This window comes from Peromyscus californicus, unplaced genomic scaffold (genome assembly GCF_007827085.1).
Source record: "Peromyscus californicus insignis strain IS unplaced genomic scaffold, ASM782708v3 Scaffold_8__1_contigs__length_139910024, whole genome shotgun sequence".
NCBI lineage: Eukaryota > Metazoa > Chordata > Mammalia > Rodentia > Cricetidae > Peromyscus > Peromyscus californicus.
The window spans coordinates 14684039-14705822 of NW_026294606.1; the positions used below are offsets into that span (position 1 = coordinate 14684039).

At 47.8% G+C, this 21784-nt stretch overlaps 1 protein-coding gene across 2 annotated transcripts in view; it reads right to left on the reverse strand.

The window, feature by feature from the left end:
* Positions 1–21784, reverse strand: part of Bicd2 (BICD cargo adaptor 2) — a 47267-nt gene that overhangs the window by 16286 nt on the left and 9197 nt on the right. For both annotated transcript variants that reach the window (XM_052728247.1, XM_052728245.1), the window contains exon 2: positions 1092–1304. In XM_052728247.1, coding sequence (XP_052584207.1) covers positions 1092–1304 — 213 coding nt within the window. The remainder of the gene's footprint in view (positions 1–1091; positions 1305–21784) is intronic.

The following is a 21784-nucleotide window of genomic DNA, read 5'->3' on the forward strand; positions in this document are numbered from 1 at the left end:
AGGAAAAACCAAAGCTAAGGCTGGTGAGACGGCTGTGAGGACAGAACCTCTCCCCCAGCCAGGTATGCGGACAGACAAGGGGACACTTAAAGAACAGGCGGCTAAGGGGTGTGTAGGGACTCAGGATTTCCTCCTAAAGCATAAACAGGAACAACAGGAATCTCTCCCCACCCCAGAGCTGCCTGTCTTCAATTCACTGAGCTCATTTCCGGCTCAGGATAGTCATCCAGCCTTCTTGGCTGCCTGGGGGCTGAATGTGGGAGAAAGCCTTGCACTGGCCTTTCAGGAAGGAGGGGTAGACAGATGGATTGTCACCAGAGCTGCTTCTCTTCCTCAGTGACAGCCCCTCCTCCACCCTCACCAGAGCCACACTTGTGGGAGGAAATGAGATCATGCACTGGGCTCCAGGAGCCGAGGCTGCCTTCCCCCAACCCCTTATTCAGACTGAGTTCCTGAAGACCTCAGAAACCCCACACCAGGGGAAGTGACTGTTCCCTCCTATTGATGGCCCCTGGTCAGAGTCCCTGGGCCTAGCATGCACGGCGGCCCTGACTACAGCACACCCTCAAGGCCTGTGCTCTGCTGACTTCCAAGTGAGAACATGGACTGCAGAGGGGAGGCTTCCACAGCTGGAGTGGGGCCCAGAGAGCTTGGGGGGTGCACAGTGAAGGGACAGGGTGTCTCCTACACAGGGTTTCAGGGACTGAAGACAAGGCTTTGTCTGGGTCTCTGGTCCATGTGACATGGGCTAAAGCCAGTGTTATCTCAAGCCTCCAGAAGGATCTTGAGGGTAACCCCCAAAACCATGGATAGGTGGACCTCGACCAGGATCCTGGCTCACATGGAGGCTTAGTGACGGGTCCTCAACCTCCTCAGGGTTCCAAAGACTCTCTATGGCTCTTGGCTTATCTTTGTCCCAATTGTCACCAAATCACAAGCTGGGCCATTCATCATTTAGGCTGCGGTACTCTACCTTGATATTCCTCCCTCCTGGTCAGGGAGTAGTTCAGGCCCAGAACTGTGTGTGTGTTCAGCTCTGAGAGGCCACACAGCCCACTGTCACAGGACACATGTCACTCCCATCCACTTACCTCTTTTAGCTCCTGGGCCACGGACGTGAGGCGCTCATTCTCAGACTGAGTGTTGGTAAGGACATTTCGAAGTTGCTTCAGCTCTGTCTGCAGCTCCAGCACCTTCCGCACATAGTACTGCTCCTTGGAGGCTGACTCCTGGATCAGGCTCTCCTCCCGGCTCTCACCATCAGCAGCCACCTTCTTGTGGTTTGTGTGTGCTTGGCCAAATGCCTGCACGGAGAGAAAAGACACTCGTGAGGTAAGTGTCCTGGGGCCACAAAGCAATGGAGACCCAAAATCACAAGAAACATGAAGGCCCTTGACCTTCTATGTTGTGCATATGTTAAAAGACACACTGAGATGCACGTGGCAGGCACATGTTTCGTTACAGTGAAACCAAACTAGTCTTAGGAGCATTATTATGTGGAGTGACAGGAAGGAACATGAAGAATACAGGGTCACAAACATAGGCAGAACTTCCTTTTTAAGAGACAAAGTTTAAGGCCTGATGATGTGAACCAGCTGGAAAGTTCCCAGACCAGGAAGTAAGTGGTCTATACTGTGAGCCTGGACAAGCTAATGGGAAACAACCCTAGAGCGGTACACCCAACACACGTTCCAGTTTTACAAAATTGTGCCAGCCATTACAAGCGAGGGGTGAGGAGCGGCCCCATCCTGCTACCTGATGTCAAATCATCCTTCATTTGTTCTGGGACAAACAGGGCTAGGCAACCAGAGCCCCTAGCCCTAAGGACAGGGCACAGTAACAACTAGCTAGAGTTGCCACCCCAGGGTGCATAGGCCCAGATGCATGTACCTGCATGTTTCAGACACTGGGGTGAGGAGCAAGTGTGTCAGGCCCTAAGACTCAGGAAGAAAACCTACCAAGGGAGAGCAACAAGTACTAGCCACACCCACAACACCATGTCAGTCACACACTGAGGCCAGCAGCTGTGCTGAAACCATACCCTAGGGCCCTGGCCAGCCTGGCTTCCATTACAAACCCCATTGAGGGGCTGTGCCATCTACTCGGCCTTCCTTTCCTGACTCTTTATAGGACTTATGGATCATGGCAAGAAACAATATTAAGAAAAGAGTTACAGGGCGGTGGTGGCAGCACACTTTTAATCCCAACACTGGGGAGGCAGAGCCAGGAAGATCTCTGTGAGTTTGAGGCCAGCCTGGTCTACAGAGCAAGATCCAGGACAGGTACCAAAACTACACAGAGAAACCCTGTCTCGAAAAACCAAAAAAAAAGAAAAGAGCTACAGCAGGGCGGTGGTGGCACACGCCTTTAATCCCAGCACTTGGGAGGCAGAGCCAGGCGCATCTCTGTGAGTTCGAGGCCAGCCTGGTCTACAGAGTGAGTTCCAGGACAGGCAGAACTGTTTCACAGAGAAACCCTTTTTCAAAAAATCAAAAAAATAAATAAATAAAACAAAAAACAACAAAAATAAAATGATGGTTTTCACTAGTTTTAAAAGAGAAAAGGACTATTTTCTTTCATTTATTACTTCACAAGTCTAAGGACTCAGTCCAAAAAAACAATGAGCAAAGCACACAAAGCCAAATTGTACAGGGGTGTTACTGAGCTGAGCAGTTTCTAACACTAACACATGAAAATGCAGAAAGCAATTAATTTTCATCCTGATAGGGAAGTGGTAGAATGGAGCAGGGTCTAGTCTGAGGCATATGCTGTGTCCAAGATACTGTGGGAAGGCCTCACAATGGTCCCGAGGACACACAGAACCAGAGCTGGCATCGGGAGTGTGTGTGGAGGGCTCACAGTGTAACACTCCTGCAGTAGACTGGATTCCCTCCCGAGGCAGCCAGGCCTTGCCCATACACTCTCGGTCCTCCAACACAGCATCCATTCTACACAAACCAAAGCAGCTCAGCTTTGTGATTTCTGGTCTGTTTGCCTTCACCCCGATCCTAGGGAAGGATCACGTCACACATTGCTACTACACAGCAACTGACCCATGCTGCCTGTCCACCATAAGACACACAAAGGAACCAAACACTGAGCTGGCCCCCAACTCAGGGCGTTGGGACTGTACTGAAGAGTCCAGCACCTGTGGCTGCTTGGGACACTCCCATCAACTTGGGGGTTGGGGCAAGGACATCTAGGAAGTTTTCTGTAAAGTGTGATGGCTAAGCACTATGATACAATATTCAAGCCCAGGCTTGCCAACCTGGGCCCTGACTCTCTTCCTCCACCCAAGCTACCAGCCTAGGGCACAGGAGCAGCCCTGGGCAGCTTTTCAAACACGCTGTGATGGAGACATCTACCTTCAACTGAGAAGATACACAGTCACAGCGACAGACTCCACTTCCTGTGTGGGAAGGAGCAGTCTGATGGAACAGGGCTGGTGAGATGGCTCAGCAGGTGAAAGCATGTGCCATCAAACCTGGCAACCTAAGTACTAAACTCAAGACCCATGTGGCAGGAGAGAGCTGACTCCAAAATCTGTCCTATGACTTCCACATGTGCATTACGGCACATGCATGCCAGGCACGTGGTATGTGCCCCCACACAAATAACTTTAAATATGATAAAATAATAAGCATCGGTTTACTGCGGTACCAGGTAAAATGGCAGGATGAAGGGGCTCCTGCCACAGCTCTCATCCCTTCAGAAGGAGCTTCGGGCACGACACAGGACAGAGGACTGAGGGGGGTGGCAGGTCCTGTGGAAAAAGATGACCAGAGACAGGGAAGTAGGGCAGCCAGAGCTAAGGACTAGAGTGAGTCTTCACTGAGGATGGTCAGCATAGGGCTGAGGAAGCCATGGGAAAGGACCATACTGGAGAGCAGGACAATCCCTGGCACACTCTGAAAAAACAAGCCTGTTCTCACTAGCCAGATTCACAGGCTTGGGGAGAGCATGTCAGGGGCCTGGCAATCAGCCTGGATTACACACTGCTCTAACACAGCAGAACGAGGCGTAAAGACAGACCATGGAAGGATTAATCCATTTCCAAGCCATTACATCCTAGAACAAAGCTCAGAACACATTCAGGAAAACAAACACATCCAGCTGCCATTCCGTGTGAATTCCGTGTTGAAGAGTTGCTAAGGAAGAGAGGACCAGCAGGCAGCACACGGCCCTGAGCGGCCCACAAGGGAGGGCAGGCAGGCCTAGAGTCTGGTACCAGAACCAAATCCTCAACTCAGAAGCAAAGAATGATGCCAGTAGAACCTCTTCAGAGGAGAGGCAGGGGTCAAGAACAGACACACTGTGCATCTGAAGGATGAACCAACTCTGAAAGGCAGCCGAAGTGAGGGCCCAGAGGAAACAAACAAACAAAATACTGATCAAAGCAGGGCCAACAAAGCTGAGAAAGAAACCATGAAGTGTGCATCAATTTCAAGGAGCCTGTCTATCAACTCCTCACAATGCCAGGGCAAAGGTCCACAGCTCTCAGTAGAAACCTGACTGGCTCATTCTAAAATCCATGCAGCAATTTTAAGGACCTAGAACAGACTAAATGACTTTGAGAGAGCAGAACTATCTCCACCTGCTACCCTAACTCCAAGTCACCTCACTGTGTAGAGACAGACTAACTGACCCAAGATTGGCGCATGCTCTCCCCCCACGGGGGTGGGGGCGGAGGGAGGGGGAGAAGGAGAGGGAGAAGAGAACCTCAATTCTGAGCATGGTAGTCAACAATAACACATGTAAACCCAAATACTCAGGAGGCTGAGGCCGGAAGATAGAACAGCCTGGGCAATAGAGATGATCCCATCTTGGGGAAAAGAACAACCACAATGGGGTAGGGAGATGGCTCATTGGTACAATGCTGGCCATGTAATAATAAGGACCTGAGTTTGAATCATCCACAGCTACATAAAGACCAGATGTGGTAGTGTATGCATCTGTAATCCCAGCTCTAAATTATTTTAAAGTACAGGGCCTGAGAGATGGCTCAGCATGTAAAAGCATTTGCCATTCAAGCGTACTAACCTGAATTCAATGCCCAGAATCCACATAAATAAAGGTGGAAGGAGAAAGTTAGTTCTACAAAGCTGTCCTCTAACTTCTATACACATGCTGTGGCATGTACACACACACACACACACACACACACACACACACACACACACACGTACACATACACACTCACACACACAGATGATAAATTTAAAATTTTTTACATATGGTATATCCATATAATGAAGTACTACTCCCAATAAAAAAGAATTGATACATCAATATAGATACACCTCAAAATCATGGAAAAAGATAGTCTGTTCAATTCTCTTTCTATAAACCTCTAGAATGCAAACTAAGATGGGGTTCAGTGGGTGGAGGTGAAGGGACTGTAGAGGGAACAGGAATGACCAGAGACAAGCTCATTACCGTGATTTTGCCAATGGTCTCACGAACATATGCTTACATGAAAACTTATACTGAACACCCTAACATGCACGAAGCTCACTAAAGTTGCCTAAAGAAACAGTGTGGATGTTTCTGAAGTGCTGTGCCCCTCACCTGCAGAGTATAGACCTACAAGACATAGCCCATCCATCCCTGTGGCCACCATCTCCAGCTTACAGGCTAGGAGAATGAGGGTTAGAGAGGTGGCCATGTCTGTCTGATCACATTTCTTTTGACCTTTTCAGATCCCACTGCATCCAATCTTATGCAACCTTTCAAATCCTGCTGCACCCAGGATGATCCTCCCATTCTATTGGTTGTAGGCTCCCTTCTGTCCTCCCTTGAGGAAGTGCTCCCTGGAAAGGAGTTCCTGTCTGACCTGGGGGTTGGTGGGGGACAGCTGTGGATGTGTTTATAGATTTCCCTGCCTCATCCTGTGGGCCTCCTAGGTGGTACCCCAGGAGATGGGAGACTTTGTCTACTACCCTAGTGTCAGGACCTGCCCCGGACCCCAGATGCAGGCTCTAACCTGCCCCTTCCACAAACTTTCCCAGATGATTCAAGGAAAGGAAATAGAAAACCAGCTCTCCTCCAGTCTTCCCCACAGAATGGTGGATGCTCTGTGCTGTGAGGAGAGTAGTCCACCCAGGCAGATTCAGTTCTCAACACAGGCTCTTGGCCCACATCCTGCCTACTGCTCTGAAGTTGCCCAGGTTCAGCAAGACCCAACAAGGCCGGCAGAGCTGGAGCATGAGGTCACGGCCAGTCAGGCGCCTTCAGAGGAACACAGCCCATGTTTGCTTCTGGCCAACACATAGCCCCCTGGGATGCTGGCTTCAAGGTCAGCCACACCCATGTAGCCATGGTGCAATCATCTATGCCTACAAGGAACCAGGCCAATCATGACTTCAGCAGCAGGATCATCCTCAGAGATGGGACTTGGGACAGACTACAGAACCCTAGTGGACCTATCAAATGTGACTGGGATGGAAAAGAGAAGCTCTGGGTAGGAGGGGGAAAAAAAAATCACAGCAGCCCTAACAGGTAAATTTCAAAATCAGGTATAGTGGGAAGAGTGGCCTCGGGTGAGGCAACAGCACGAGCAATGATGGGGGTGGGGGGTAAGGTGGACAAAAGGCTTGGGCAGGAAGGGCAGGTGAAACTGTACCCCTGGAAGGAGGTCAGCGCAGGCGGGGCACAGGCTGGGGTCTATGACAAAGGCTCAATGCCTGCAGCCATAAAACAGGCATGCCCACTGAATGGTGGTGCGCACACCTTTGATCCCAGCACTCAGGAGGCAGAGACAGGTGGAACTTTGTGAGTTCCTGGATAGCCTGGTCTACAGAGCAAGTTTCAGGACAGCCAAGGCTACACAAAGAAACCCTGTCTTGAAAAACCAAACCAGCCAAGCGGTGGTGGCGCACACCTTTAATCCCAGCACTTGGGAGGCAGAGGTAGGTGGATCTCTGAGTTCAAGGCCATCCTGGTCTACAGGGTGAGTTCCAGGACAGCCAGAGCTACACAGAGAAAAAAAAAAGAAAGGAAGGAAAGGAGGGAGGGAGGGAGGGATGAAGGAAGGAAGGAAGAAAGGAAGGAAGGAAGGAAGGAAGGAAGGAAGGAAGGAAGGAAGGAAGGAAGGAAAAGGAAAAAGAAAAACCAAACCAAGCAAAACAGGCATGCCCTAAGCATTAGACTGTTTCATGATGCCATGGTGTGAGGGGCTGCACAAGCAGCCACTGTGCACATACAAACTGAGGCAAAACAGAGCTTAAGTGTTCTGCCACAGGTGCTAGGCCTGGCTGCACTGTGGGTGGTATAATACTGATGGAGGGCTGATAGGGCAGAGTTTTGGGGTCACATCCAAGAAGCGTGTCTTTATCCCTCCACTCCTGGAAACCAGACAGCAGAGCAAGGGAGAACAGACCCTGAGTACATGTGGAAGCATATAAGCCCACCTATGCCCACCATCTCAGGAAAGGACAACTAACATATAATGCTGCTTAGTTGATCCACCTCTGAAATATGGTAAACTAGTACAGATGGGGGCCACATTGAGAGCAGATTACAGTGTCCCTAGCTGCAGAGGAGGAGGGTGAGCAGGTATATGCACATCTGGAACCAGGCTGCCTGGGCCCACCTTCTGTGCACTGACAGCCAGATTCAGTGTGAACACTCCTTGCTGAAACTGTTTGAAAACTGGGCTACAAGGCTAAGTTCCCACGGCTGGATGTGAAGAAATCCAGGACTATGTTGACAGAATATGGTACCAAGCCAGGGTTATCCACAACTAGCCTACTAATTAAAAGGATGAGGACTTGAAGACCAGCCCAAATCAGTGCCTACCCCTTTCGCCTTTCCACACAGTTGGCCAGGTCCTCCTACGGATCCAACAAGGTCACTGCTCTAGAGTGAGCCAGAGGGTAGCTCCCTGCCAATGTCTACTGAAAGTTTCCTCACCTACAAAGGAAAGCCCCAACCACTTAAGAGGGCAATGTGGACATCTCACACTGAGAGCCACTCTACTGTACCAGCAGGACAGACTGACCTTTTAATCCGAGAATACATGAACGGCCCGAGAACAGGTGTAATCAGAACCGAGCACAAACCCTCTGCATGCCCCACCACCCCAGATATCCATGGGGACCTGGCTCCCTGGAAAAGGAAGGCCTACACCAACAAGTCAAGGAAGAGTCCTCCAGACAGGGCTATCCCATATAATTCTTCCTAAACCAGTTTGATGCAGCAGGCACAACCCTTGCCAAACCAGGGGAGCCAGCCTCTGCAATCTAATGAGACAAGGCTTGTTCCAGGAAGCAGATTCCACAACAAAGCCAGGATCCTCCAATGCTTTGTCTGGGCTGATCCAGTACTGCCTACCCACAGCCTGTGGGTTCCACACTTGTTCCTAAAGGGCCATCACGCCTGCATCAGGCTGGGCCTGGAATCCCAGGAATCCCTAAGCTGTACCAGCTGCCCATCCTGGCACGCCTGCTGGGCAGGGCTTCCCCTACCACCTGCTGAAATGGAGATGCTGTTTGGTTCTTGGTGAGGACTGGAGAAGCAGAGGAGGTTTGCTTCTCATCCACTCCCTCCATCCCCACCCCACAGAGAAAGGGGACATGAGGATAGTCCCATCACAACACCTGTCTTTCTATCTAAGCTTGTTAGAAATGCCTAGAGGCTTGGGACATGCATCCTATCAACCTTTACCAACGACACTTGGTAGTACTTACTGCAGGCCTGGCCTCTGATGGGCACCAGTAGTGTAAACACTGCACAGTGTCAGGATCCCCAGTACTCAACTGTTTAAAAGACACCGACAGACTAAAGGATTCCCCACCCTTTCACATATGCAAGCCACTAGGCTACTACAAGGGGACTCCAATGTCTTAAAGGTCTGGAGAAGAGCTGAGGTGGCTGGAAAGAAAAACACCAGCCTGGGAGGCACGGCCAGATGGGTCTGTGAGCCTTGCTCCATCTTGGGAAGTTCCATGTGAATGCTCAAAGTCCTGCATTACCAGGATTCCAGGACACCAAATGGCATCAAATCTTATTAAATGCAAGATGGTGCTCTGGATATTAAGCTGATATAGACGCAAGCTCAACACCATTCATTTAGAGATAAAGAACTTATAGCATTAAGAGATTAAATCTATAATCAAAGTTTGATTAAACCTATGCTGCCTGGAAAAGGCTAGTATACAAATTGACAAGTAGGTAAAGGGACCAATCAGGACCTCCTCAATGACAATCAGGACTGGCAGAGACAGAAGACTCTACAGCAGGACAGACACAATCTTCTTCCCAAACAGAGCCGATTGTAAGGAAAACTATAGAAGGAGCTGTAAACGATGAAAGAGGGGTCTAAAATAAGAAGAAACTGCTAGCATGCTTGTGTGCCATAGAGAACAAAATATATTTTTCATGTTTGTTTTATGATCTAAAACTCTTCTGAAAAAATGCAACAGAAAACTATGCCAGCATGTACCCAACAGACAAAAATTAAAAAAAAAAAAATCTCTTATCAGGAAAGGCATACAGAACCAAACAACAGGAAACAGAGTAAATAAAAATAGAAACATCTTATCAACACTCAGGATAGTCTAGAAGGACTGTGCAAGGGGAAAGGCCGCCACTAAAAATAAACATGAATGATAAAAAAGAGCTGTTCCTTGACTCTAAACAAAGTAGCAAGCCAAAGCCTCACACAGCAGAGATGGACCCGGAAAACAAAAGGCAAAGCAATCATATTAGTGTATCTTTTTACCCAGTAACAACTATTAAGGTTGACAAATGTACAGTTATCACCCCAGACTGAGGAGCTTGGTTCCTGCAGATATGTGAGAGTTGAGCTCCCACATCCATGGCACCACCTCCTTGGGCAAGCCACAGAGTAGGACTTGAACCCAGGAGCCCAGGACCAGAGTCCCTGACTACCACTGCATCCATTCAAATGAAGGCATTGACAGGATCTCAGCAGATCTTCCCTTCCAAATGGCAGATGCTCAGAGACCAATCCCATGCTAGAAGTGAAAACCCAGCAAAGCCAATAACAGAACCTGCTTTATAAATTATTCAGTCACCAGAAGACCATGCCCGGCCGGAACTCAAATGTGAGGCAAGCCAGTTCAATTTTTAAAGTGTGCATTCAGCATGTGCTAAGGAGCAAGATAGGCCAAGAAGCATAAGTAAACCATAATGTCAGAAGATGAACGACCAACTGCCACACATACACTAATTATTGAAAGGAACTGAAAAAAAATGAATCCCCCCCAAAATTAATTAAAAGTAAAATGAATAAATAAAAAGAATCTCCAAAGTAGATTGTTCAGTTAGGAATACGTAATTTTAAAAATTACACTTATGGATATCAATTTCAGTAAAAACAACATATTCAATGAGAATTATAAACACAGTAACAAGAAAGGCTAAGAATTAGTAAAATAACTTAGTCTCTCAATGTCATGCAAAGCTCTTCCCATATGGGCACCATAGCTAGAAAGCCTTAGATCCTCTGATGATTTCTTCAGACTGTAGAGAAATTTATCTAGAAAATTTTGCAAACAAAAATTCTCCCCTTTCATTAAAAATGTATTTGTATTTGTTTTTGTTTTATTGAGACAGTGTCTCCTATATCCCAGGCTGGCCTCAAACTTGCTATGTAGCCAACTAGGACTTTTAATTTCCTGATCCTCCTTTTCCCACCTCCTGGCTGTGGGCTTACTCACTAATCCTGACTAATGTGGTACTGCGGATGGAACCCAGGGCTTTGTGGGTTAGACAAGCACTCTACCAACTGAGCTACATCCTCAGAAGCCATACACAACCCAAATTTTAAAAATAATAGCCCATCTTTTGAATTCAAGGATGTTGAATCCAGTGTTTTAGGTTTTTTGGTTTTTTGGGTTTTTTTTGTGCACGCGCGCACGGGGATGTTACATTTATAGATGTGAGAAAACTATCATTAACTCCACACTAACACCCCTCTTCAGAGAGAAACCCAGTCTCCATTAGCAATAACTCTTCAGCAGTTCCCCTTTGCCAGAGTCAGGCAACCAACAATCTATTTATTTTCTGTTCCCATAAATTTGTCTATTTCTAGACATTTCATGTAACCCATATAATACTGGTCTTATGTGGCTTTTTTTTTTTTTCACTTAGCACATTTTTCAGGTCCATGCATGTTACATACAAGCTTTTATCAGGGCTGCACATCATTCTACTGCACAGGCCACCATGTTTACCATGTGTCGTCTTCCCTTGGAGGCTATTAAGAATAGCAGTACTATGGTCGTTCATTTAAGTCTTCAGGAGATTTTTGTTTTTGTTTGTTTGAGGTTTTTGCCTTTTAATATTTTGAGACAGGGTCTCACTATATAGCCCAGGCTGGTCTTGAACTTGCAATTCTGTTGCCCATCTCTTTTTTTTTTTTTTTTTTTTGGTTTTTCGAGACAGGGTTTCTCTGTGTAGCTTTGCGCCTTTCCTGGGACTCACTTGGTAGCCCAGGCTGGCCTCGAACTCACAGAGATCCGCCTGGCTCTGCCTCCCAAGTGCTGGGATTAAAGGCGTGCGCCACCACCGCCCGGCTGGTTGCCCATCTCTTGAGTACAGGAATCACAGGCACATGTGCCACCATGCCAGGCCCTCACCTCTAAGTTTCTGTGTGGGTGTATATGGTGAGTGTCTTGGTTATCTGTCATGATCTGAATATGAATTGCTCCCACAGGTTCATGTGTTAACAAGATGTCCCTAGCTATTCGATGCTATCTGGGGAGGCTATGGAACTGTTAGAAGGTGGCACATAACTGAAAAGTGAGGATCACTGGGGCATAAGGCTTGGTTATGACTCACCTCTGCTTCAGGTCAGAGATCTCTCTGCTTCTCAATTTGCTAAGATGTGACCAGCTTATGCTACAAGCTCCTGCCACCAAGTGTGAAGCCACAGCTACCATGCCTTTCTGCCATGTTGGACTGTATTTCCTGAACAATGAGCCAAAAAATAAATCCCCTCTCCCCTAAACTGTCTAGTCAAGCATTACACCAGTTAGATAAATAAGAGAATTAACACAGCACACACCTGGGAAGGGGATGCTAGGTCATACTGTAGCTCCAGGGTGTTTTTTTTTTTTTTTTGGGGGGGGGGGCGTTATTTTCGAGACAGGGTTTCTCTGTGTAATAGCCCTGGCTGTCCTAGAACTCGCTCTGTGGGCAGACTAGCCTCAAACTCACAGAGATCTGCCTGCCTCTGCCTCCAAGTACTGGGATCAAAGGTGTGTGCCACCACTGCCCAGATGAGGATGGCTTTCTTGAAGGGCCCAAACCATTTCCCAGGGGGATACCCCATAGTACACTCCACCTGCAGAGAAGCAACCTTCTTTCTAGTCTGTCCACACGTGTGCCGCATTTGTTGTCTGTCTATGACAACAACCACCATAGTGGGTGTGAGGTCTTTTTCATTTTATTGTTAGTAACAATAGCAGCTACCAATGTGTAGGTCTCCTAAGGTATACTACTGCATTCAGTCCTACCTCATGATTCTAAGAACTCATGTTCCCATTTTAGGGGAGGAAGAAATCCAGTTCCCAGAGGTCAAGACTGTGACAGGGGAGAAGCACAATTAGATCAGAGCTGTCCCTCTCCCAACTGCTGTCTCATTCCTCAGCACTGTGCCAGAGATGCTGCCTGGTGGGAAAGGATACACGTACACCTTGATTCCCAGGAATAAGGAAGATGCTCAGACACCTAATGAAGGTCATAACAGCTCTTTCTGGTCTTCATTCGTCAGAAAACATGAAAACCATCCACGGGAAAAGGCAAACAGCCCAGCAAAGGTCTACTGCACTGATCAGAATGGCTGCATTAAAGCCAGCAGTAATGCCAAGTGCCTGCAGTGAGGATAGGTGCTCTGCACATTGCTGTGCTATCTGGTGGGCTTCCCACTGTCCAGCCATTCCACCCAGAAGAAAAGGGCACCTGCCATCCACGTAAGCATTCCAAAGCCCCATGATGGAAATGACCCGAATGTGGTCTGACACTAGGTGAGGAAGGTATGACACACCCCCAGGCAATCACCATGCAGCAAGAAGTGTCAACAACCTACAGGCACTACAGTGAGGACCAACCCCACAATGTAAATGCTACAAACACACCCCAAACAGGCAATGTGTGGCTCCATGGGAAACACTCAAGTGATCAGCTCAGTGTCAGCTACTCATGAAGACCTACCTAGAGAGCAGCCACAGGAGGCTGACCACACATGCCTTCTTACTTTCTCATTGGCTGCATTCACTGGAATGATCACAGAGCTGTACAACTGCAACCTGGGCATTTTCTGTAAGTCTTACACACCAATGATAGCTCACGTTAGCTTTAAATATGAACACAGGGGATGGGCATTGAAGAGATGGCTCAGGAGTTAAGAACACTTGTTCTTGTAGATGACCTGGGTTCAGTTCCCAGCACCCACATGACCCTCTTCAGACCTCTGCAGGCACTGCGTGCATAGACCTACACACATATACAAAAATTAAAATAAATCCTTAAAAAAACTACCACAAATAAGGCTTTAAAATAAACAGAAAGTCAATTACATTTCAATAAAATAACCTGGGTCAGTGAGATGGTTTAGTGAGTCTTAAGGATTCCTGTCACCAAACCTGATGACCTGAGTTTGATCCCCAGAACCCACATGATAGAAGGAGTACCAGCTCCCAGGTTGTCTTCCTACCTTTACACACATGCATATACATGTGTGTTCTTGTGTGTAGTTGCCCATGCACACATACACAAATGTAAAAACAATTTTTTTTTAAATAAAAAAGAATAACCCAACAATAGGGACTGGTATCTAAAGTGTTACTGGAACACACACTAGGCACACTAGGCATGGAGCATAGAGCTGTGGTCACTCCAGCTCCTGGAGTGTAAAAAGAAAGGGAGCCAAACTACAGGTGACCAGCGATGGTGCCAACACATACATGCATTTGAATGTCTGCGCACTATGTAATTATAGTTTAAAAGTTAATAAAAACCCAAGCCAAACATACTTAAAGTCTGAATCCACCCATGGAGTTCAATTACCCATGATTAATGAAACAGACGGCATCACAGACAAGATGAAAGATCACATTTCCATAAATGCACTTTCAACAAAAAACTTGATATAAGAAGACAGAACCACACTCAGGAGGCAGAGCCAGGTGGATCTCTGTGAGTTCGAGGCCAGCCTGGGCTACAGAGTGAGTTCCAGGAAAGGCACAAAGCTACACAGAGAAACCCTGTCTTGAAAAGCCAAAAAAAAAAAAAAAAAAAAAAAAAAAAAAAAAAAAGAACATAGACCCAGGTAGGCGTAGTGGTGGTGGGTTTTAATCCCAGCACTCGGGAGGCAGAGACACGAAGATCTCAGAGTTTGGGGCCAGCATGGTCAATATAGCAAGTTCCAAGACAGCCAGAACTAACAGTGACACCCGATCTCAAAAACATCACAGAACCAGGCAAGGGATGCAGGAGCAGAAGGGTTTCAAGTTCAAAGGCAACTAATGAGAGACTCCATCAAAAAAAAGAAAAAAAAAACAAAGACAAAAACAAAAAACCAGACTGGACAGGTAATGGTGGCCAAAAAATGGACTGCAGGTATACAGTCCACAATGTGCACAAACTCACCCCACAGACAGATGCACAGACAGCTACAGAGCACCACAGAAAGACCCTCAGGGTGAACGCCGCATACATAGATCTGGATGGGGACATAGAGTTAGAGAATGGAGCTCCTGACCTGGATCGAAGACACAAAGGCCTGGGTCCTGACACAGGCAGGCAGAAAGTCCAGTGGAAGGTGGGACTCTCTAAACACATCCTGAGCAGTCTCTGAGGCATCTTTACTAGGTCTGCTAAGTTGAGGTGTCCCCCCACCCCAACCTCCAGTCACATAAACTCCACCAGTCTTGGGCTGCTCCATATGAAGACAACTCAGGCTATAAGCACAGCTTGTTCCAGCTCTGGTGAAGGCCCAGAAGACAATGACAAATAGCTGTTCAAAGGTAAGCAAGAGTGGGCCCAAAGAAGAAAAGCAATAATCTTCAGGGTCACTGCACTTTACAGTTTGCCCTGACAGAAGCTCACTAGCTCCCCACAGGAATGCTAGTTTCTTCTAGAACTGAAAAAATAACTATGAGAAAGAACACTTGTCTCCAAACAAGCTTCCCCAAGAGAGTCTGACAGAAAGAGCAAAAAGTCTGAGACTTATGAGACGGAAGTCCCAGAGCCCGACCAAGCCCTGCTTGTTTCCCAGAATCCTCTGGGGAATAGGGAATGTCTATGTCCAGAGCAGGCACACCTGTGGTGTGTGTGGCCTGGATCCTGGGAAGCTTGGACTTAGCAGGAGGAAGGCCTATTTCAGACAAAGCAAAACATGTCCTGACAGTCCTGAGTCTCACCTTGCTTCCCACAGAAAACCAATTCCCTCTTGACACCTGCCTCCCTAGACACAAGGTTAACAGGCAACAGCAAGAAGTGAAGGCCCCTCCTCACTGGCAGCCTGTCCATGCATGTGTGGAAAGGAAGATGTGACCTACGCAAACATCACCACCAAGCCTGGTACATGGTCCACAGGTGCTACTGCCCACTCCCAACATGCACCATCATGGGGGTGAGAAGAACCACACTTAGAGTCGTCCTCTGGTCACTGCAGAACAGAAAGTACTGGGTGTGAACCTTCATGAGAGTGAGCTGTAGCTACTGTGTGCACTACTCGGAGTTTCTTTTTTCTTTTCTTTCTTTCTTTCTTTTTTTTTTTGTTTGGTTTGGTTTGGATTGGTTTTTCGAGACAGGTTTCTCTGTGTAGCTTTGGTGCCTGTTCTGGATCTCTCTCTGTGTAGACCAGGCTGGCCTTGAACTCACAGAGATCCGCCTGCCTCAGCCTCCCAAGTGCTGGGATTAAAGGTGTGTGCCACCACTGGTCTAGCCAGATACACAAAATTAAAAAATGAAACCTTTTATAATTTTTTTTTATTTGATGAAGAATGCTTTGTCTGAATGTGTATCTGTGCAACACATGTGTACCTGGTGCCCTCAGAGGCCAGAAAAGGGCATCAGAGCCCAGGGACTGGAGTTACAAACTGTTGTGAGCTTCCATTTGGGTGCTGGAAAACTAAAACTGGGTCGTCTAGAAGAGCAGCCAGTGTTCTCAACCATGAGCCATCTCTCCAGTAACAATAAAATAAATCTTTTAAAACAATGAGAGCTAACAGATATCTGATTAGCAGCCCACTATAGAACAGACACCTTTGGAGCCAAAGGCTGCCCTAAAAATCCAGCCTGATTTAAAAACTAGTTCGCCCTCACAGTGATTCACACTCACCCCAACAGTGAGCAGCAGGGTCTCCTAGGAGCCTCTGAGGAAGGCCTACCCAAGATCATATATGAATAAAGAGCTTTCTGGATGGCTGGAAAGAGCCCTATGACTTCCCTCTTGTATTTCAATTAGGCCACACCTAAGAACCAGGGTGTCAACTGAGGTCCAGAACCAACACGATACAACTCCTGCCAAGAGCAGTGGTTACTGTCTTGGCCAGTATGGAGAGTCAGGCAGTTCTATAAAGAAGCGCTTAGCCTCAGACCCTCCTCCAGGAAGTGGACCTGCACTCCTGGAGCCCCTTCCAAAGCCCCTGCACACTCCTGGAAGCAGCACACCACCCTCTACCTTCCTCATGGGAACCTGTATGTGAGGAGCTTCTAAGTATCATAGTTCAGGACACAGGATTGACCTAGGGTCAGCAGGGAGGGCCAGACCTGCTTAGGCAGTAATGCAAAGTTCAGCAGCAATCCGAAACAGCAGAATGCCCTTTAGGCCAATACCACCCTCAACCCTGCAGGAAGTGAGGCAGGACCATCCCCACAAAACATAGTGAGGTGGGGCAGCTGCCTAGTGCACTATAATGCAAGAAGTTCATACCTCCTGTGCTCATGCACATTCCTGGATGCACCTTTGTATCCACGGGTCAAATCATAATCAATGGATAATGTTGGCAAGTTTCAGAAAACCCAGTGATTGAACTCCCACCTAGATCCCTAGGACTATTTCAGAAACATCAATACCACTGATGATTTAATCACCCTAGTTTGTGGTCTGAGTTTTGGAATATTTAAAGTCCCACATGATTTGTATGTAGGCAGTTTTTGGGCAAGTAGACCTGCCAACTCCCTTAAAGGGGACCCTAGAAACATCATGGGAGACTCTACGCCACCCCACCCCCACCCCAGCCAGCTGTTCACCCCCGACTCCTACTGTGTGAGAAGGTTCTAAGGAGGACTCCCAAGATCACCTCTCTCCACCACTGTTTAAAGGACTTCTGAGCAGGCATGGGCAATGCCGGGCACAAGGGCACCAGAGACAGCAGGAGGGGAAAGGGGTTTCACACACAAGAGAACCTTTATGTCCCCATCTCACAGGTAAGCCAACTAGGGCTCAGAAAAGCTGAGCAGTTCACCTCAGGGCATCACCAGGGGTGTTTTTTACTATCAAAACCCATCTATGTCTTTGCAGCAAAGTCTCTATGAGAAAAGTAAGGGCTTCCAGGAAGGCAGGAGCTATGTGGACACAATGACCACCTACCTCTGCCTAACCCCACAGCCTAACAGGCCTCAATCATCTATCACATGACCCACCAAACCCAGGAGGCCCACCAAACCCAGGCCTCTCCAAAAACACATCCTGCCCACAGCAAGAAGCTGAGGCAGCCACCAAATGATTTCCTTTCTCCAAGGAGCCATATGTTTACGACTGTGAGGATCATTAGGACCAGGGGCCCTGGAGGCACTCCAAAACAGCATAGGGCTTCAGTGATTGTCTCTGGTCCTTGTCTGTGTTGGTCCCCCTCCACTCCCTAAGGTCTGTGTCAATCCACAGGGGCCATTCCATTGCCAACTGAGAACCCCAGCTGCCCTGGGCAGCGTCCAAATGTTAAGCTGCTTTTAGAAAACTGGGGATTCATCCCTGGGCAGAAGGGATTTAGCCAGAATTGGGCGCCATTTAGAGAAGATTACACCCTAATTGCCCTGGTGTCAGCAGGCAGCCTCCTGCCAGCTGAGCCCTGGGACTGGCATAAGTCCCTAGAGACCCTGGCTTCCCTATCTAAGGACACAGAGCCCAGCACTGGGACTTGGGGACCAGCCGTCATATTCCACAGCAGATGGCTCAACACGGGACTTCCACTTGGTGGCTGTGGTCAGGACAGAAGGAGGGGCCTAGAGGCCCCATGGACAGCTTCCAGCTCACATCTGTTCTGGGCCAGAGGAAGACAACTCCACAGGCAGGCAGAGCAGCCTGAATCAAGCCAGGCTACAGACCACAGGTACGTGTGGCAGCAGCCTGCTTTTCTTAGTGTCTCTAGCCCTCACCACATTCCTTCACCTCACTAGCCTGTTTTAGCAAGAGAAATCAGAGAGGCTCATGGTCAGAAAATTTGTGGAGAATCTCAAGTATAGGCCACCTCCATTCAGGCCCTAGAGGGTTTCTCACCACAGGACCAATAACAAGAAAAGAGCCCAAGGAAAGTTGAGAAACCATTACAAGCTGTAAAGGCAGACATGCTTAGTTTTCCAGTTCTGACAGTTCTAGATGGTGGTTAAGCCTGTAGACAACATTCCAGCACTGTAGCACTGTCCCAGGATGCAGTGGTGACATACACCCTGGGTGCACATCTAACCCTGGTCCTCTACGGGCAGATCCCTGTCATAAGAGACTTGCATACCTTGAAATGATATCATAAGGCTCAGACTAAAGGATGCTGGAACTATGTGTGGTGGTATTGTGTTCCCCAAAATATTATGCACCCTAATAAACTTATCTGGGGTCAGAGAAGAGGACAGCCACTAGGTACAGAGGCTAGAAAATGGTGGTGCTCACACCTTTAATCCTAGCATTCCAGAGGCAGAAATCCTTCTGGATCTCTGTGAGTTCAAGGCCACATTTGAAACAGCCAGGCATGGTGACTCACGCCTTTAATCCCAGGGAGTGATGGCAGACAGCAGAAAGGTATATGAGGCGTGAGGACCAGGAACTAGAAGCTTTTGGCTGGTTAAGCTTTCAGGCTTTGAGCAGCACAGTTCAGCTGAGGCATCTAGTCTGAGGAAACAGGATCACCTGAGGAATTGGCGAGGTGAGGAAGCTGTGGCTTGTTCTGCTTCTCTGATCTTCCAGCACTCACCCCAATAACTGGCTCAGGTCTGATTTTATTAATAAGCACCATTAAGATTCCTGCTACAACTATGTGTCCCGAAAGAGTGACCACAGCTGTCTGGGCTTCGATCCCAGCTTAGAGATCTTGGCCTCATCATGCCTTGTAACCCTTGTCAACTAACCCTAGGGCGCCTTCCATTCCTTCTCATGCTGTCACATGACCCTCACACTGTCACCCTGGACATCCTCCTTTGGAGACTACACCGGCTATGTCATCGTCTGCTTTAGTTTGACTGGTTTGTACCCCACCATACATCGGTGCTGGGAGGTGGGGTCTAACAGGAGACCTAAAGGTCACAAGAGGGTAGTCTTCGAGAATGAGTGCTTCTTGTGCAGCCACACACACCTGTTTCCCTCTGCTTTCCACCAGGAGTTGAGCAGCACAAGGCCTTCAGCAGAGGACCAGCAAGTGCAGTGTTCTTGGACATTCCAGCCTCCAGAACCATTTGTTCAAAAAAGCCCTCTCCTTTAGATGTTCTGTTATAGCAATAGAAGAAGACTAAGATGGAGTCAGGTATAATAGCAAGAACCCTGGTTGCAGCTGCAGCAGCAGCCATAATGCAAACCACAGCTGATGTCTGGAAAAGCCACCTTACAACTCCTCACCAAGAATTTACAGTATGGGGCTGTATGTGGGGTCCTTAAAGTGGGGGAGACACTAATGAAGGGTGCAGACAAGCTCAAGTCGCCAAACCAAGATGACTTCTTGGTGGAGTGGGGGAGAGGCCTCTGACCCTCACTCACCCTTGGCATTTCTGAGAGTAGGATGGTGTTTCAGACTCCAGCTCTTAACAAGTAGGGAGAAAGGCAACCCATAGTGAAAAGTGAGGCACAGCCAAAGGATGAGGAAAAAGGAAGTGTGGCCAAGAGCAGCTGTGCTCCTGATCAAGAAGGCTCAGGCATGGGACAGGACACCATATCACAGGAAACCTGGGATGATCTTGTCTGGAGTTCAGAGAGCCACCCAAATAACCAGAGATCCTTATGCAAGCATACATACACCTGCCCCAATGTAAAGAGGGGCAGGCGCAGGAGGAGAAGGCATTTGTCCAAGAGTGGCTGAGCCCTAGGTCTTCAGTGAGGATGAGACAAGGAACCAGTCAAGGGGCAAGAAAGGACTCCCAGAGGGAGGTTGTGACAGCAGGTACCGGCAGGCACTCCATGAAGATGGTTTGACACTGAAATGACAGCATCTGACTCAAACGCACGGTAACCTGACACCTTTAGGAGGGCCAGATCAGCAGAACTGGAGCCCAGCAGCTGATCCCTCCCTTAATGACTGTCATGATCAAAATACACATGGCTCAGACAACAGGCTGCTTACAGGAGTGAGGGCCATCCTCAGCTGAGTGTAGGCAGAAAGAAAATAACACAGAAACATCTTGTGGACAGATTTAGAAGCAAGAGCATGGGGACACACTAGAAGAGAAATGTCACACTCATTGCTTATGAAAAAAAAAATCTATCCATTATCTACTGGGGGAAATCCTATTACCTTTTCTCAAGACTAAACACCAAACAATACTATCATTAATTGTCAATAACCAAGGGTAACCCCAACATTCCAGGGACTGGCAAGCCTCAGCCAGGAAGTCAGGGAAGAGCCAGGCCTTGGTCTGCATTACACAGGTGTTCCTAAAACTCTCTACACTATACATAAAGAAAAACTACAGGGCTACAGAGGAAGACAGGTTGAGACAAAACAAAAAATAAATAAAGAGGGGCTGGGATGACAGCCCAACAAGTCTGATGACCTGAGTTTGATTCTTAGAACCCAGATGGTGCAAAGAGGACTGACTCCCATAAGTTGTCCTCTGACCTCCAAGCACACAGGCATGATGTGTGTGTGTGTGTGTGTGTGTGTATACAAATTTAAAAAGTGGGGAAAAAAACAAAGAGGAGATGGGTCAGTGGGTAAGAGTGCTTACAGTGCAAGCTTGAAGATCTGAGTTCAAATCCCCAAGAACCCACATAAAAAGCCAGGCATGGCAATGCATGCTGTTACCCCCAGTGACGGGTGGGGGTAGAGTAATGCAAAGGTAGAAGGGCCACTGTGGCTTGCTGGCCACCAGCCTAGCTCCAGGCTCCATGAGAGACTCTGTCTCAAAGGAATGTCCTCCTCTGACTTCTGCACAGTGCAGAGTTGCATACACCACACATATATCCCTTCCTCCCTCCCTTCTTTCATACACACACACACACACACACACACACACACACACACACACACATATATATATATATATATATATATATATATATATATAAATTTTAAAAGATAGAAGCCCAATTAAAGTGGCTAACATACTGTTAAAACAGCATTGCATTGACAAAAGAAAAATCACACAGCTCAATAGAACAGAACAGGGGCCCAGAAACAGAGCCATACGAACAGTACCAAATGATGTGACAAGGGGCAAAGCAACTAGCCATGCCAAACCAACTGGACACCCACACACAAAGTAATCACACACAGCCCCAAACTCTTCACAAAAGTTCATTCAAAAGAGACCAGAGACTCACATGAAAAATACAGAGCTATGAAGGTAGCTAAAATAAAAGAAATATCTATGGGACCTTGCGTTTGGTTAT